Here is an 18,341-nt window from a genome sequence, read left to right as displayed (position 1 = left end):
ATCCATGTGTTCAGCAGGCCAGAAGCCAGGAGCCCCAGGCTCTAATCCCAGTGCTGAGTTCCACAAGAGAACTTCAGGAAGTGGGAGAGAGGCTTTGTTTAAATTTCCCCATGTTTTCCTGGGCAGGATCCTTTTACCATAGGCATTAAAAGTTTAAGAATTGCTTGGTTTCTTGGGGCTTGCAGTTGGTGGAAGATGTGTACATTTCCCCAGAAGCCATCAGCAGCATACACCAGAAAAAGGGGCTGGGTTGTTTTTGGTGGTTTATTCTGATTTTTTTTCCCCTGCTGTGATTAAGAAAAGCTTTTGCTCACCAAGAAGGCATTCTTTAGAGGAGTGCCTGTCCCTCATTAGAGCATAAAAGCAGTTCATAGGTCTTTTGGGGCTGGCAGTAGTAAGACCTTCGAACACTCAAAGTAAGCTGATCTCTAACTGAACTAAGGATTAGGTTTCAAACTGCACTACGTTTCTGATTGGATGCAGACTCAGCAGCTGGGCTATTTTTGGCTCGTGAACCACTCTAATGGCTGTTTATTTTTAAGGTCATTTTCTGTTTGCATAGCATGTACACCCTTCTGGTGGGTGGGAGGCATTGTAAAAACAATCACTGCTGTGCAGAGTTAGGAACTAAGTCTGGAGAGGGATGGAAAAAACAGAACTCGGTGTACTTATTGCTTTAAAGCCCAAAAACATCTGCTTAGGTCATAAGGTTTGCTGGCCCAATCTGAGCTGTGTCCCCACCGGAAAAAGACTGTTCCAGTTAATACAGACTACTGCAGGGATTGCAGGAGACCTGGGAAAGCCTGTCAGACAACAACAGGGTATAAATAGAAAGGAAGCATCAGATTTGATGCCCTTACCTCCAAGGAGTAAACAGAAACCAGAGCAGTCTCCCCACACCTGAGGAGTCACCTCTTTTGCTGGGCTGGCCAGGCCTGGATCCCAGCTCTTTTTAAGACCTTTGTTCAATAATAACATGCTTTATTGTCCTCTTTGCCTGGCTCCTTCCTGTTGGCAGTATCTTTATTCACACAGTCAAGTGATACAAATTCACTGGAACAGTAGCAGTTTATAAAGGAGAGTAAGAATAATTATCTTGAACTGAAATTTAAAAAAACACATGGCCACCTGTCAAGCAATGCTCTGCTTGAAACAGGTCATGGTAAGGAAACATTTTACAACATTGGCAGTGTATTCCCAGCCATGTTGCTTTTCCAGACCACAAAATATACAATTAAAAATATACTAAAAGTAATAATGGAGTTTGTAGAAATGCCTGCTGCAAAACAATTGCTGTTGTCTGATTTCCTCTATATTTACTCCCTTGCTACATTATGATAGAATACTTGAATAAACACAGTTTATTTCTAACTGAATTTGAACTTCAAAGTTGATCTCAAGTAAACTGTAAAGTCTTTGGCTCTCATCCTTGAAGTACATAAAGGACCTTAACTTTGGACTTGTGAGACTGATAAGGCAGGAGGTGAGCGCACAAGTGAGAATCTGATGCCTTGGGCAGCAGCCCAGGAGGGAAGGAGAAGCAGAAGTGCTGTACTTCACAGGATCTTAATTTGGGGCTTTTCCCTGGATTTTTACAGACTTTTAACAAGTCTTCCCTGGGCTCTCCTTTTACCTGATAGGCTTGAGATTTTCAAGTTTCTAGTAATCTGGTATAACTGCCTGTGTTTGAGATCTGGGCTCTGCACTCAGTTGAGTGAACTCCAGTACCTCTCTCCATATTTCACTGCTCAGGGTCATTTTCCCTGTCCCTTTGCCCTCCCCTCCCTCCTCCTGGCCCAGTACCACTGGCATGGCCTCTTTCCATGTGAGAGAGCTGGATGCTCCAGTGCTTTGCTGAGGCTCACACTGAGCCCCACACAAGCCCCCTGCATTCCAAGTACCATTCTCTAGTGTTTCCAACTTGAGAACACAGGGAATCCAGTGCTGGCCGTACTGTGCAGGGATGAGCAGCTATTCCCTCAGACTGGCATGCTTGCAGTGAGAACCTCAGAATGCTCATGGAAAGGGACATCCAGAGTGGCCCTTGCTGTGACAGAGGAACACACGGTGAGCAGGCCAATGTGTTCCACTCTGGGATTTCATGCTCCTTTTCCTCCCAAGAGCCAATCTCAAACCATTTCAAACAAGAGATGTTCTAGCAGAAAGGAAGAATAAGGCACTGAAGGTGAGCTTATTTGGCCAAGACTTATCCACAGGGTGCTGCCCCAATGCTCTTCACTGAGCTATTCTCTCTGTGCTCACATCATATGAGACGTTCTCAGAGGGGAAACCTTGTCTCAGCTCTGACACCACACACAGGGGCCAAGACCCACCTACCTAGGCACAGCCTTCAGAGAAACCATTGAGAAGGACACGCACTGGAGGCCAGAGGTTGGCTTCCCAGTGTATAAACATGACCAGCTCCCAGGGAGGTCAGCTGTGGAAAGATGACCAGGATACCTGTGAGGTATAAAACTCTGTGTCAGCTGGCCACTGCTCAGCTTTCTCATCATCAGACTTGTCGCTGTCGTCGCCGCTGGAGGGCTCGTAGCCCTGCATGGCAGAGGGGATGGGCTCCACCTGCCTCCGATCCGCCTCTGCCTCCTTCTTCTTCTCTGCCAGCAGCTGCCTGTAGCACAGGTTGCAGACCCTCAGGGGCTTGGGGGACAGCCTGGGCATCAGGAACCTCTGCCTGGAGCAGTCGGCGCACACGACGAAGCCGCACTTGCGGCAGTGGTGCCTGCGGGTGAGCGTGGAGAACTTGGTGTGCGTGCAGCGCATGCAGATGTCCGTGGCCTTGTCTGGGATCCAGGGGGCCGCGGGCTCCCTGCAGGGCTGCCGGCCCGTCTTGCTCAGCAGGTGCTTGATGCACTCCTCCAGGTGGCTGATCCACTCCTTCCTCTCTGTCAGGGAGGCTGCAGAAACCACAAAGGACTTCTTGGAGGTTTTGATCATCCAGCGGTTCTTCATCTGCAGGGTGTCTGGCAGCATCTCCAGAGTGACATCTTCAAGGGGGATGATGTGCTGGGAGTTGTACTTCCTTTTGTTGATGATGATGCTGCCGTAGACCAGGATGTCATTGAAAAGGAAAAAGATGCGAGGCTTTGGCTTCTTGCGGCATTCCTTGGTTAAAATCCCTTCTCCCAGGAGCACCCTGCCCGGCAAGGCTAAGGGCTGCCCAGAAGCCCCAAAGCAGTTCTCCACAGCAGCGATGCGCTGGCTGTTGATCTCCGTGTTTGCAAGGTGGTCCATCATGTCCAGCTCCCTCTGCAGAGAGGAAAACACAGAGGGAAGAGGTGAAACTGCAGGCATCTGCACCAGGGTGAGGGTGAGTAGCCAGTGGATGCACAGGTGAGATGCTCCTGATGCAATCTGAGGCTACCGGTGATCTCCTGAGCACTCCTGGCTTTAGTTTGTTACCTTTCTAAATAAAATCTTCAAACTTTCTGACCTCATTTTGCAACAGCCCAGGCTGTACTGGGATGGTTCAATTTGCAGCAGTGGAAGCCCTTGAAGGCAGAGCCAGGTCTTCCTGGTTGTGCTTTTTACCAGTCTCCCTGTGTGCCCTTAGAAAAGAAAGCTGCTTGGTCTGAACCTGATTTTATACAGATCCATAGATCTGCAGCAAAGGGTCTTGAGAACAAGGCTCCCATTTCTGACTGCAAATCTGCTTTCTCAAGGATTGCTTACAGACACACACCCCCCCCCAACTCCATTTTGGGCCAGAGCTGAGGCAGGAACAAAAGAAAACTCTGTGGTATCACCTCTTCCATGCATGACCAAAAGGGTAAAAAGAAGAAATTTAAAAAGCCCTCATGATGTGAATAAACCCACAGGAGCTAAGCCTTTCCTCTGTTATCCCAGGACTGACAGTGCTTCCAAATGCAAGACACATCATTCTGAAAACAGTCAGCTCTGCTGAAGGGGAAGTGGAATGCAGCACACTCATCTCTCCCACACCTCTGCACCCTCCTTCTCACACAGTCTGGGGGTTTGACATTGTGCTGTGCTTTGTTCTAGCAGGAACAAAGGTAAGGGTAAGCCTGAAGTGAAAGCAGCTGCTGGCTCTTGGCAGGCTGCAGTAAGGCAGGTGCTCCCTGTCAGTGGATTTGCTCCCTGCCCCTTGCAGGCTGGAGGGTGCTGCCCAAGGCCAGTTGGCCATGGCAATGTGAGTCATTTCCTCCTGCACAGAGGTAGCTCAGCCATCACAAGGCACATCACAGGGCCATGTGCTGTTACCCTGGTTGCTGCTGCTGGTTGATGGAAGCACTCATGCAGAGCTGCTCTCCACTGCTATCCCTGTGCTCCTTGCCCAGAGTCCCTGCTGCCAAGGAGGCTGGAGGGAAGAGGAGGATGACAACATGCCTGGTCCTGTGTGTGTGGGACATTCTACCCTTGCTCCTCACCCCCAGTCACCCCTTTGCTGTGCTGGAAGGGAAACCACAGAGCTGCTGCACACCATGCACCTCTCAGATGACCCATCTGGCAGACAGACCGGGCAATTCCTCTGAGTTCCCAGAGCTTCCTTCTCTAGGGTGAAAAGGCACAAGGTTTAGCCATGGCAGACCTAAATGGAGTGACCCAGCCTACAGGAACAGCTTTCACTGAGAGGCACTGAGTGCTCCTGGAGAGCTGCCTTCCTCGGGAACCCCCTCGAGCTGGAGGGGGGATGTGAATCCTCAGGGCCTCAAAGCCCAGGAGTGCACTGGGTGGGGCTGGGCACTGCTGGGCACATCCACTCACGTGGGTGGGCACTTCACACTCACTGAGTGCTCTGGCCAGGCTGCAGCCAGAGGGGGAATCCAGGGGCTGCCTGCAGCAGCAGGGGCTGACAGCACTGCCCAGCCAACCTGCCATGGCACAACGTGCAGCAGCTGGGCCAGGACTCTGTTGCTTGTCATCAGAGAGGAGAGAGCCTCCATTCCCAGCGTGGCTCCATCAGCCTGAGTGCATCTGTGCAGGGCGAGGAGATGTCCTGCTGCAATAAGCACCAGGTGTTTTTACCCTCTCCCTCACAAATACACAAATGAGGCTGAAGAACAAACAGACAGGACAAACTGTTGTCCACAAACTCCCTGACTAGGGTTACCCAGACTCCCACCTATCCTGGGATGTGGCCTCTCCACAAATCCCTGGCTGAGGAGTTTCTGTGTGAAAGATGAGCACACAAATAATAAAGGAAAAACTCAAATTACAGCTTGGGATCCTTGGTGTGCAAACACTGTGAATGCAATAATATACTGTCAAGAACTTTGGGGACCAGCAATACCAAATGGGATAAAAACCAAAGCAGTCCCACCAGTTTCCCTCCCTCATGCTTCAGGGTTATGGAGCTCTTCACCTACCTCTTTCATTTTATGTAGTTTAGAAGCATGGCCCAACCTCTCAAGAACTTATGGTACTTGACATGACTGTTTCTAGGGATCTCTGCACACCAGATTCCAGTGGAAACTAAAATATTTTGTCAGATATAGAGACCTTGCCTGCACAGAGCCAGGAAACCTGAGCTCCTTTCCAAAGAGGAGTGTAAGCTCTGCTGCTGTGAAAGCTTTAGCTGTTGCACTGACCTGGGTCCCTGCACAGAAAGCTCTTGGACTTACTGCATGGAGCAAAAGGAGAAGGGGCTGGACACAATCCTGTAGTGTGCAAAAACCAAAGGTAAGCTCTCATTACACATCAGACTTCTACCTGCAGGTATGTCCCTGCTCCTCCACCCTCTGGTTTGCTCCCTAGTTAAAACACCATGAGTTAACCTAAGAAAAGCCAACTCCGTAGTGGGAAAATCTTCTCTGCTAAGACTAAAATTGTTGGCTGCTCTAGCCCAGGGTATTTCTTGAAGGAGTTTTTGTGGGATGCAAAAGCAGAATATTTTCCTCACATCTCTCTTCCCCCTCAGGCAGAAGTGACTGGAGAACAGCACATACACATAATAAAAAAAAAAAAAAAATTTGTAGAAGCGGGACTTACAGTGCCTACCTTTACGCTTGGACAACTCACTCTGTGTTATCCCTGTTCAGGTAGGGGGGCAGAAACAGCCATCTGGGGGGCTGACTCCTCACATCCCACCACAAGCCAGATCCATCCTGCCCCGAGTTCCACACAGAGCTCAGCTTGACCGACCACATAAAACCCAGTTTCATGTTAATACTGTGACTCACTGCAAATAATCCACAGTTTGGCTTTGGAATGCAAGCACTTTGCGAATCTGGTAAATAAAGACAACTGCTGTGTGTTACTATGGTCTCCTTTCCTGGGAGATGAGAGCCTCTCCCTTTGGAACAAAGTGAGGGTATGAAGTCTAATCTACTTTATTCATTTTGGTAAATGTTTTTTTCCTGTTTGGTTAAGTTTGCTGTGTCAGGTCAGCATGGTCACAGTGCTTATTAGCAAGTGCTACATGTGCCCATGTACCACATGCAGCAGCAGCAGCAGCTTACCCAGCTGAAATTAAGGCAGCAAGATGTGTTTTTCTGGCATGCTGCTTTTCACAGAAGTTTCTGGCATGGCGAATCCTGAGGTTGTTTTTTTCATCAAGATCTGCTGGGTCTGCATGTGATCAAATACTATGCAGTGAATATGACTGATGTTCAAAGGAAAAAAAAACCACAGCTTGGCACTCTCCTCCAGAAGTAAGCACGCCACAACACTTAACAATGCGGGCTTGTTCACTTGTGATTATAAACAGACATGTTGATGCCTGCCAGGCACAGCATTTCAACTTCAGCTCACGGGTCAGCAAGTCTGGGGTATGTTTTTCAAGTCTGTATGTACCTAAGGCTTAGGTGTACTGATGCAGAGAGCTGTTCCACCTGATCCTTCCATTCCTGCCATCAGGCAGAACTGACAGCCCTGGTATCCACTGCATACCTCGTGCATACCACACATGGGATGGTCCATGACACCCAGATCTCACTGCTGAGGGCTGCCAGGAGAAAATGCCCTGAGCCTCATCTCTCTGCAGCTTTCCCTGACTCCCTCCTTCTGCTCTGCTCTGAGAAATCTCTCCTGGAGCTAAGACTGGCATAAGCTCTTACTCACCAAGCTGCAAGTAGGATGCAGCTGCCCGAGCAGGCATTTAGAGCAAGAAGAACAAAGTTCCTCTCCTTTTCCTGCTTGAAGGCATTTCAGCTTGCTTCTCCCTCTCTGCCGGCAAGCTGTAACTGCTGGGGTGAGGAGGGCAGGCTCTGGTAAGCCCCTTCCTGCCATGCTTATGAGGAACCCAGTTCAGCACATGCACATTTTGGGGCTGGCTGTCACATGGGGCCTTTAGGAATGTCACAGTCCCGGTGGGACAGGGACTGCCTGAGCTGCCAAGCTTCTCGCCACTGCTGCTCAGCACACAGACCCAGAGCAAGGAGACGGCCGGGCAGGGTTTGAGGAGCTCAGACTGATGCTACCGAACCCGCTGTTGGCAGCCTGAGCTCAGCTGCGGCTCTTCCAAGTGCCAGCCAGGCTCAGAGGCGCCCAAGCAGCGGAGGAAGGGCAGGAAGGGAGGGAGGAAGGGGGAAAACCACGAAACTCAAGGCAGAGCCTTACCCCGTCCGTGCCCCGCTCCCTGTCCCCGCACTATCCCGGGGCTCTCCGGACTCGTGACCAAGGACACACACGGGCTGGCTGCCGAGGGGACCGCCAGGGAAGCGACAGTTGTCCCTCGCTGTCCCTGGCAGCGCCCGGGAGCTCAGCGCCCCTCAGGGACAGGCGCAGGGCCCAAGCGGGGTCCCGCTTACAGCTCCGCAGCGGGAGCAGCCTCCGGGTTTGGTACACGGGCAAAGTTGAGACTTAAAGTTCCTCTAAAACCCCAGCACACCTTCCCTTCCAGAAACCTCTACTCGCCCTCCGTTCTAAAAACCTCAGCACGCCCTCCCCTCTAAAAACCCAACACATCCTCCCCTCAGGAGCGGCGTTCGGGCCGCAGGCTCCACACACGCGGGACGCGCAGGATACACCGCGGGATCCCCGGGACGGGCAGGACACACCGCGGGACCCCCGGACGGGCAGTGCACACCGCGGGACCCCGGGCCGAACCCGGCAGCCCGCACGGCCCCCTCACGCCGCCGCTCTGTCCCACGGCGGGCGGAGCGGAGCCGCCAGACCGCTCCTGTCCCCCGCTCCGGCCCGGCAGCGGAAAAGCCCCGGCTCTCCCCTCTGTCCCACACCGAATCCTCGGCTCTCCCCCCCTCTGCTCCGCTCCGCCCCGAACCGAACCGAACCGAACCCCCGCTCGCCCCGTACCTGCCGGCCGGCCCCGGCAGCGCTCCCGCGGGCCGCGCCGGGCGGCTCCGCTCCGCTCCAGGGCCGGGCCCCGCTGCCGCTCCCCGCCCACCGCCACCGCCGCCAATGGGCGCCCCGGGGCCGGGCCGGGCTGCGACGGCCCCACAGGGCCGTGAGGGGGACCGGCTGTGCCCCATCGGTGCCTGTGCCCCACGGCTGTGTGCCCCACGGCTGTGTGCCCCACGGCTGTGTGCCCTGCTGCCATCCAGCACCCTCCTGCACACTCTTCTCTTGGCCTCACCAGCACAGCTCAGTGTATTTAGTTTGCTGGCAGTTTTAAGTTTCCAGTTTGATCACCCCCTAATCACAGTATACTCCATCCAGCAGAAGGGTACACATGGATGGCATTGTATAAAGATTGTTTCAGTGATAAATACTCTCAGTGTTTTACAGTTAAGAAGAGGGATATAAATAGAACTACGCATTACACTGGTCCAAAACAGAAACCAGACCTGCTCCCAAGCCTTGGATCACAGCTTCTCACCACTTTCGTGTTACAGAGTCTGTGTAGAGAGCAAGCTATTAACACCAAAATTGGCGTTGCAGGGAAATCTTTTGCATTCCTCTGTCCCACCCACTCATGACGGTGCCAGGAGGGTGCTGGGGCAGAGGCTGTGAGTGCCCTCAGCACTGCTGAAGGTGCTGCAGGGCAGCCGAGCTCTGGCCCTTGCCAGGTGCAGTCACACAACCCCAGGCCTGTGCTGATCTATAATTCAGGTGCTTGCTCACTTTCTGTAATAGCTTTTCTATTTTTAATGGGAAGTGATGGACCTGTCAAGGTATTAGAAATATTTTTTTTCGCAGGTTTTCATTTTCTTTGGTAATAATAACATGGGCTGGGAAGCTCATGGTGTACTTTAGAGCTAAAGTGCTTGGCAATCATGGGAGTTTCCACAAGACCTTATTTCTTTACACTTTGTGTTTATGTTAGACAAGCAGATAAATGAGGACACAGACTAAGTTCAGTGCCTAGCAGTGTATGAAGGAGGATTGCAGAGAGGGCCATCAGGTCACTGACAAACCCCTGAAAACCTGGAGAAAGCTCAGCACAGAGGGGAGGCTACTGGGGTGGACAGATCCAGGTTATCACTACATATTGAGTGATATATATATATATATATATCTATATCTCAGGGCTTTAGTGTGGGGTCTTTCCAGTCCTCCTGCCTTTTCTGTGGGACTGTGGTCTGTCGGTGCAAGGAGCATGGTCTGCCTTTGCAGACTGGTTCTCACACCTGCAAGCTGGTTTGTGTGGAGCTGCTAACTCTGGGGAAATCTACCCAGCTTAGAAATGAATTCTCTACAGAATGCTGGGGGTTTTTAAACAAGGTCTAACAGTAAATATCTGTAAACTATAAATAGACAAAGCACTGAACTAAATATGCCAGAGCTTGTCTTAGCTGTCAGGCTAATTCAGATCTAACTAGCCACAGATTATTACCCTGAAACTGTTTTTTTCCCTCCTGTATGCTAAAATTATTCTGAATTTGCTCTCATGTTATGCTAATCATAGTCTTTATTACTGAGATGTAATACTTTAATTTATTTTTCTTGTTGTTTCTCAGTATGCTCACCTGGACAGCGCATCAGCCAAACACAGCATTGGGCTGGCCAAACCGCCTGGGATTTGAAGGTTTTTTTTTCCTCTTCAGTCAGAAGTGGAGGTGTGCTCAGGTAAGTGTTGCACGAGGCAAGGGAAGCCCCAAGATCCACTTTGTGCTCACAGTCAGTGTTAAGCAGTTGCAATTGAGATCTGACTTTCTGTTGGTATTTTGTTTGTTTGTTTTGGAAGCTCTTACACACTTGTTTGAATTCCTTACTGAGATGCAAACTGGGAGTTTCACCAGTAATCTTAAGAGTTATTTGAGAGGCAGGCTCAGGAGCTCTGTTTTTCCTGGCTGTAAACCCAAACATTTGTGGGACCACTTGAAAAAGCTGCAGCCCAAATTACCAGCTTTTAATGCAACTAGAGCAAAGTGAAGAGACTTTATCTGATTGCCTCTGGCATTTTCTCCAAAGCCACTTGTTTCTCAGTAGCAGAAATATCTTGCCCAATTGGGATGCAATAATTTCAAAGCAAGTAAAGGAAACTGCAGCTGCTCAGCTGAGTCAGCCAAAGGTAAGCTCTGCAGGGGAGAAAATGTTTTTTTATTATCTTCTAGTGGCAAAATTACTACAACAGCCTGCAGGAAAAGATTAGATTATAATAGTAACAAAAACATCTGTTAAATTCTCAGCTCAGTGTATGTGTAGTGCATGTTTGGAGAAGAAGAAAAAACAACCCAGGCATTTGATAAAATTCTTTTGAATAAAACTCAATATTTAGATTCAGTTTGGGATGTTAGGAACCCACTGTGATCATAGGATAGACAGTGATTTTAACTAATTGACTACATGGGGCATTTAATCAGTGGACAAGACAGCCTTTAGCAATGGAGATTTTACTGAATTGAGCTTGGCATACTGTGACCTAATGAAGGAATAGACAACTTGTGTTCATCATCCAGGTTACCTGTAGGGATGAGTGACCTCTGTCCTGAGCGAGAGTCTGGGGGATGAATGTTTGTCTGATCTGGCTCCTGGGGGTTCAGCTAATCAGCCTCTTCAGAAATGTGTGTCTTGCCATGATTGGTGTCTCTGAGGCCCTACCAGCTTCATCTGCCTGCTTTAGAAATGACTTGTTCCAAGTCTGACAGTGCAGAAGTCACATCCATGCTCAGCCTGTCAGTACAGGCTGGAATTCAGGTGCCAGTTCCCAAATTCTCACTGGTCCTCATGCCTTGAGGCTGCTGCCCAGCAAACCTGTTTGAGAGGCTGCTTGTGCCTCAGGGCATCTCTCAACCCTGGTGCAGGAAATTACCCATTTCTTGAGAGGCTCTGGGAACCTGGCTGCAAAATGATTGCCCAAGTGATGAAAGTATTCCTGAAAGCAACCTTTGCTTGCTGCTCTGCCCTTTGCATAAAGCAATGCTCAGTCAAAGTGCTTTTGTTTTTTACAGAGGCATTGCTGTGCTTTGCGTTGTGTGCAGCACTTTATCCTCAGGATCTTGAAGGGCAGCATAAATTCTAATAACTGTGAGGGTTTGTACCCTTCTCACAGGGAGTTCCACTCTTGGAGAGTTCCATTTGGTCACAGGGTGCTTGGTCACTGACACAGAGCAGTGGGTGATTTGCTGTTGCCTTCAGCTGCAGCAGGCTCTGGCTTCAGAGTGAATCACCCAGGGGCTGGAACATCCCCCAGAGCTCCTGACTCACACCCCGTGTGCCTCACCACAGGCCATGTCCAGCTCACCAGTGCCAGTGATCCTCACAAAAGCTGTTCTGTGCAAGGATGACAAAACCTCTCACATTTGCAGATTCTAAAGTTACAAGTTTGTCTTGGATGTTTGCTACACCCTTCCCTGCTCAGACCTCAGCCCTGCTCCATGAGTGCAGTGCTGTAGAGTTGGAACTTCAGTCTTGAATGACCAATAATGATCAGTAATTTCTGAGTGGATCAAGTGGGTTGGTCATGATGAGTCTCCAGGCTGCACCCAAGAACTGCCCAGTGCAGGGACTCACAAGAGGGGAAGCTCAGAAGTCTGAGCTCTCCTGAGGAGCAGGAGGGGTGAGCACACACTGAGGAACAAGCAGGAGCCCTGACACACTGCAGCCCCTGCTCTGAGTAATGTTCCCCATAGTGGGAACAGGCTGGACTTAGATTATAAAAGGTGAAGGTGAGGAAAAGCTGAGGTAAGAGAATATAAAATGTCAGGACTGTGAGAAGGTACAGGTGTTCAGTGCAGAGAGGGATGTAATATTAGAATAAAATGTATGAAATTAATGTGGGAAAAAAGAGGGGTGTCCAGAAAAGTTCCTGAATGCATTTTTCAGCATGCTGTGAGAGAGAGCTGCACCTTCTGAGCCCAGCCTTCCTTGCAGAAGGGACCATTCTGGGCACCTTCTCCTGAGCTCTCTTCCTACTGCTGCTGCTCTGTCTGAACAGTGATCTCCTATTCAGTGTGCCTTTATTGCACAAGATAAATCATGGTGAACAAATAACTGGTGAGCAAGTGTTTCAAAGACTAAACTGAGGTAGATTAGCTATTTCAAATATTGAAACAGGGAAAAAGTGTGGGGAACAGAGTGTGATAATCACTGGTAAATGCAAAAAGATGTAAATGACTGATTGACTGATTAGTCAAAGACAAATAAAAGAGTGTCACTCCTGAACCCTGCTTTGCCTATGGATATAGCTTCTATTTATGTGAAGAACATGCTTTGGTCTCTTTCCTTTGTAACTGCTGCCCAGGCTGAATGTGGGCATTGCTCAGAAAGGAAAAACCTTCTCTTTGTCAGGGACCTTGCCCCACATCAGTGTCTTTTGTGCAGGAAGGCATCTGCTGCCATTGCCTGGGGAAGGTTCAGGCACCGAGTGCATGTGCAGAGAGCTCTGTGAAGGGGGAACAAGAAGGGAATTCTTTGTTTCCTTTTGTTATCTTCAAATACAAGGGAACACAGCCATGTGGTGTGGTTTTTTTCCAAGGTGTTCTGCTGAGATCCTGGAAACCGAGAGAGCAAACCTCAGCTTGGCTGAGCTCCCCATCCATTGACATGCTGGATCTTTAGGTGCAGAGGTGCTGATCTGAGCAAGGAATTGGGGATTTCTTCTGAGGTTTATTGGCTTTTAGAGATTGTGTTGCTGCCTGGGTGGTGCAGGATGTATGAGATGGGACACAGAGGATGTATGAAGGATCACACCTTAATTTGTGAAGTGTAAAAATTGGTGTCTGGTTGAGAAACCAGAGGGATATTATGTAATAGGAGGCTTGTGGTTGCTGTTGGGGGGCATCTGAAGGAGGAGCTGAGAATTCTGCTCTGTACTTCAGCTCAAGCTCTGCAAAAATTGTCCATGTCCAGGTGGTACCATTCTGCATTTTTGGGAGAATTTTGGAAGAGTTAACATTTTCCTGAGATTTCTCTCTTGCTGGTGTACTGAAATGCAAGATGCTTTGATTTTCTTTTTCTTTTTCTTTATTTTTAAAAATTATTTTATTTTTGCTTTTGCTTTTGTTTTATGTGTTCCCAGAATGGCATATTTCACCTCTAACCTCACCCCTGAAGAGCAGCTGGGGGAAGGCACTGCAGGCTGGCTCTGTACCATTTGGGCTGTTTGATTTCATTAGCTTGGGAGCCCTCACAAATGCCTCAGGCCATGCACCTCCTCGTGGACCCAACGTGGGAGAATCTCTTGTGCTGCTGCATGCATTAGCCTTCATTAATACAATTAGCATAATAGCAATTAGGATTCATTATTCCCAGCAAAAAGATAAAGCTGGAAATACATATCTGTGAATCGAATTCCTCAGCGCCTTGTCTTGGGATTGCTTAATTTTGGAGTTGTTTGCTGTTTATATCCTTCCATCTTCTAGAAAAAAAAGAAAGCCACGTAATGGTAAAACTGTTTGGGTCAGAGAACTGCCCTGAGATGATCTTTCAGGCATGCTAAATAGGTGAGGTGATCTATGAGACCCTCACAGCTCACACAGCCACTCAACAGTCAAAACTGCAAACTTCATCTTCTTCAAGCACAAAAGCTACTTAGTTTCCCCATGTTGAGGACTTTTTATAATAGCAATAAGACAACTCTAGAGAGAGCCATCGAATATTAACTCCAGGGAGTAATCATCTAATCACAATCTGGGGGTGATTTGAAGCACTCATCTGGACCAAATGCCTCACAACACCCCAGGAGTGGTTTTATTGCATGATAGCAGTACCCCATTGAGCCTTATTGCTTAATTAAAAACAAATTCCCAAGTAATTTTTTTGCCTTTCCATAAAAACACAGTAGTACATAGCATGTATAAAACATCCATTAAATGATGGTAGATGCAAATTTACATTGTGAGATACAATCCGTTTCTTTACCACTTGGGGTTGAAGTTAAATGTAAAACCATTTCCTATAATCTATGCACTGCTGTGTTTAGAGAGGAATAAATATGGGAAAGAGAGGTTCATTGTAGGATGCCTTGTTTTTATTAAGTGATATGTTTGGTCCCTTACAAAGGAATTCAAATTCTCATCCATCTTGCAGACACAGGGGTCAGTCATCACTGTGGCCTTTTCTGCTTCTTCCTGGAGATTTCCTCAGCTTGCACCATTCCAGGGCAGCACTTCAGGGGAATGCTGTCCTTGTGTGGGATTGCCATGGTTCTCAGAGCAGAGAGAGCAGTGCTACTGCTGTGTTTGGGATCACACAGCACTGAACAGGGGGTGCCCTGTGGGTTCTGCAGTCTGACAGGGATTAAGCCTGGTTGGTGCATGGTTTCTCCCCTTTGTGGTGATAAACCCTGGTTTATCCACCAGGTTTATCCCCTTTGGAGGTGCTGGCCTCAGGCTGCCCTGGCTGTGGCTGAGATGTCTCCCAGCCCTGCAGTTTCCCTGAGAATACTTCCACAGCTGTGCCAGGGCCCCTGCGCTGCTAGGGGCCCAGAGTGTGCATGGGAAGGGTGTGAAAGGCCTTCCAGTTTCTGGAGAGCAATGCCTGGGCTCCCTGACGCCTCTGCAGAGTGTTTTCATAGCCCCAAGGACTCTGAGTGTTGTTTACATGGGAAAAGAATAAGATGAATGTGTCCTCACAAACAGAGCATGAGAATCTGCTTGTAGATAGGGCCAGGGACTTACAGATAGGGAGTGAGGGAGGGAAGAAACCATCAGTTCTAGAAAATGTTACTAATTGACACAGGCTGCTGCTCATCCAAGGCTATGATAAATTCCTGAACTTACAGAAAAACAACAAAGGCTTAATACAGTTATGAATAGTGTTTTGTTATAAAAGAAAAAATAAAGAGGGGTTGTGTATTACAGGAGGCATGGAGTAGAGGATTCAGGGAGTACCTTCAGAGTACCTCAGCCAGTGGGAGAGGAAGAGTGGCCAGGAACTTGGGATAAAGAGGGGGCTGCATCCCCCAGCAATTTGAGAGACCCCAGGGAAAAAGCCCCATGGCCTCAGCCTTTATTCAGATAAAGTTACAGGGCTCCTCTGTCTCCTTTTTGGACACAAACCTCTGGTGTTGTGGCTTTTTCTGTACCCATGTTACAGGCAGAGGAAGCAAAGCCAAGTTCTTAAATGTTTATTGAAAATCATACAGAGAATGATGGCGCTGCTGCTCAGAAGCCCTGGCAGCCAAAGCTGTAATTGGACTTTTGGCCACAGCACTGAAATAAATGGGGGAAAAAGAGTTGATATGACATTTTCTTCAGATTTGTTTCTTGGGTTGCCTTTAACTGAATGGAGACAATCTTGCAAGTACAAATTTTTAAATAAAAGCTGAGAATTAATAGTAACTATTGCTCTGGTTGTTCCAGGTGCTGGAGCCTTCTCGTGGTATCTACAAGCTCAGGATAGAGGATGTGACTTGTCAGTCTCTCCCACTGTGGGCCCCACTCTGTGTTTTGCAAATCCTGGTTTTCCCTGTCCCATGGTGGCTCCCCAAGGAGTAATGTGTGAGTATCTGCTGCTGCATTTGGGATTATTTAGGCTGTGTGCCGTCTCCTGTACTTAGATTTTGTAAAAAATAATGTTGGGGGTTGTTTTTTGTGAACACTTTGATAGAATGCTTTGCTGTCTTCATTTTTAATGTGTCATTAGAGAGGCGTTAAATGTTGTGATGGAGGCTTTGTTATAAAGAGGATGCAGCATTGTAGTGAGAAAATGGATGAGAATAAACTATTGCCTGCTTCTGTTGCCTGAGAGCAGTCTGAAAGAGCAGCTAAAAGAATAATTAAACTGTGTATTTTCAACAGTTCTGTACTAACCAGGGGCATTGCCAGGTCAGAAAAAGACATGAAAGGATCTGAGAGTGTTCTTGAACAAGAAGCATTACCTGAAAGATCTCTGCCGGCATTATTAGGGATGCCATTATCTTGCTTTGATCTGACTCTCTAGGAGTGGCTGCTCACACAGCTGACCCTGAGCAAGCAGCCAACAAAGGAGAGCCCTAATGGACTTTAATACCTTCAGTGAAGGGTTTCTCTTCCCATCAGATCTGTGTCGTTTTACAGAGGCCCCTTTCATCCTAATGTGCCTGCTGGAGCTGGCTGCCAGCAGTGGGACCAGCACAGCCCTGGCTAAGGCAGGGGTTGGCAGTGTCACTGCTCCAGCCCTGTGTCCCTGACCAGCTCAGGGTGGAGCTGAGGGGTCAGCAGTGCTCCCTGGCTGCCACTGCTGCTGGATCCTGGGCAGGGGTGATTCTGCTGCAAAACCTTCTGCAAAAACCCCAAACAGACTGTGAGATGACCTACCATGGCTGGGGTTTTTTTGTTGTTGTTGTTTGGTTTTGTTTTGTTTTTTGGGTTTTTTTTCTGGTTTGGTTTGTTTTTTGGGTTTTTTTTTGGTGGTGTTTTTTTTGTTTATTTTGTTTTGTTTTGTTTTGGGGGGGGGTCTGGGTTTGGTTTTATTTCTTTTTTGGAAGTAGGTTTTGAAGCAGAACCAGGGTTTTGTTAGGGTGGGCAAAGGCACACCCTGGCCATGTGAAATACCTGCCTTACTCTGACTGCAGCAGAGCACAGACCTAGCCTGTTCTGTCACCTGAGCACAAATAGCTAAGCGTTAGGACACAGAATAAAAATCATATCTGCCTTTATTTGGCCTTTTAAGATGAGGAGTCAGGAATCTTGTGTTGGTGGTTCTGGGATATTTATGACTCCCTTTAAGAGTATGTCCTTATATATATTAGGATATGAAGAGTGTGGTATTTTAGCTGTTGGAAATGCCTGGCTTAGTTTGGCTCTGTTTCCCGATTTCATTTTGCCATGGTAGGCAATTCAGAAAATATATTTGCAGCAAGGAAAATGGAGTTGTTATGGAAACATCTGAGCGAGGCAGCTGACAGGGGTAAGGCAGGCAGCAGATTCGCTGTGCACACAGACACTCTGAAACAGCGAGTTCATGTAAGGTAAGGGAGCAGTTTCGAGGCACTGTCTGCTTCCTGGGTGGGTTTTATGGCGCAAGAAGAAAAAAAAGCACTTTAAAACTGTGAGCATGTGGCTCCATCTTCTGGTATCAAAGCAAAGTGTGCTGCTCTGGATACAGACAGAGGTGAGATTTCTGTATCGTTTTTATGTCAGCTTCTACGAAAGCAACAACAAACCCAGCAGCAGCAACAATAATAATAAATTGAAATACCTGTGCCCTAGAGCCCAGCTAAGAATAGATTTCCTGAAGCTACAAACCATTCTGCTGGGAGAAAACTGCCTTTTGAAACATTCTCTTAGATGTTTAGCCCCAGGTGGAAGTGGTGTTTGCTCAGCATGGGCTCTCCCAGGGCAGCCCGGTGCCCCTGCAGGATGCTCTCCTGCTCCTGGCTGCAGGATGCATTTCTTTGTTCCCCTCTGCAACAACAGCTTTGACAAAGCAGCTCAAATTCCTGATGCATCCTCGTGGAAATGCAAGCTGGGTAGAAGCAGGAATGAATGGCTCTTGGAGGCAGACTGCCAGAAGTCAAAAGAAAATAAAGCTGTTTTATGACTTCAGCAAAGAGTGAATGTTGTTACAGCGCATATTGCGCATGCTTAATTGGGCTTGGTTACTCAATCTGTTCACACCTTAGCAACTCATTTTGCTTTACTCGGAAGTAAGGCATTGTTCAAAACCAGGAGGTGTTATCATTTGCTGGGTAAACCTTGGGTTTTCTAAATAACCCTAAAGAATTGCCCCAAATTTGCTGCTTTAGAACATCACCCAACACAACGAATCAGAACAAAAGGCAATTATCCCGTGGAGCTGCTGTCCTAGAGCTATTGTTTGCAAGTCATTGCAAACAGGAGGCACTGCTCTGTGAACACAAAATTAAAACTATGGACCATGTGTTTTACTTGGTTTATTCCGTGTACATATGTAAGTATGCTCTTTTTTTCCCCCCTGGATAGTGAGCCTAGGATAAAAGGACCCCAAATTGTTTGTACAAAGCACTAGTTTTCAGTCCAAACTACTTCATGGCTGAACTGTGGCAGTGAAGGTGGAGAAATATAAAAGTAATGGCTCTATGCTTGTGCCACTCTAAGATCACTACCATGAGTGATAGG

At 48.2% G+C, this 18,341-nt stretch overlaps 1 protein-coding gene across 1 annotated transcript; it reads right to left on the bottom strand.

Annotated features, from left to right (window-relative positions):
* Positions 1-889: 889 nt before the first annotated feature.
* PLEKHF1 (pleckstrin homology and FYVE domain containing 1) lies at positions 890-8,299 on the bottom strand. Its single transcript, XM_030956379.1, has 2 exons — positions 8,233-8,299; positions 890-3,267 (listed from the first exon to the last, which is right to left on the bottom strand). The coding sequence occupies exon 2, from the start codon at positions 3,253-3,255 to the stop codon at positions 2,434-2,436; it is 822 nt and encodes a 273-aa protein (XP_030812239.1). The 5' UTR covers positions 3,256-3,267; positions 8,233-8,299; the 3' UTR covers positions 890-2,433.
* Between the last annotated feature and the right edge of the window lie 10,042 nt (positions 8,300-18,341).

Source organism: Camarhynchus parvulus, chromosome 11, assembly GCF_901933205.1.
Source record: "Camarhynchus parvulus chromosome 11, STF_HiC, whole genome shotgun sequence".
In the NCBI taxonomy this organism is placed as follows: Eukaryota; Metazoa; Chordata; class Aves; order Passeriformes; family Thraupidae; genus Camarhynchus; species Camarhynchus parvulus.
The sequence above is the reverse complement of the archived record's forward strand: the minus strand, read 5'-3'. Positions and strand labels throughout refer to the sequence as shown.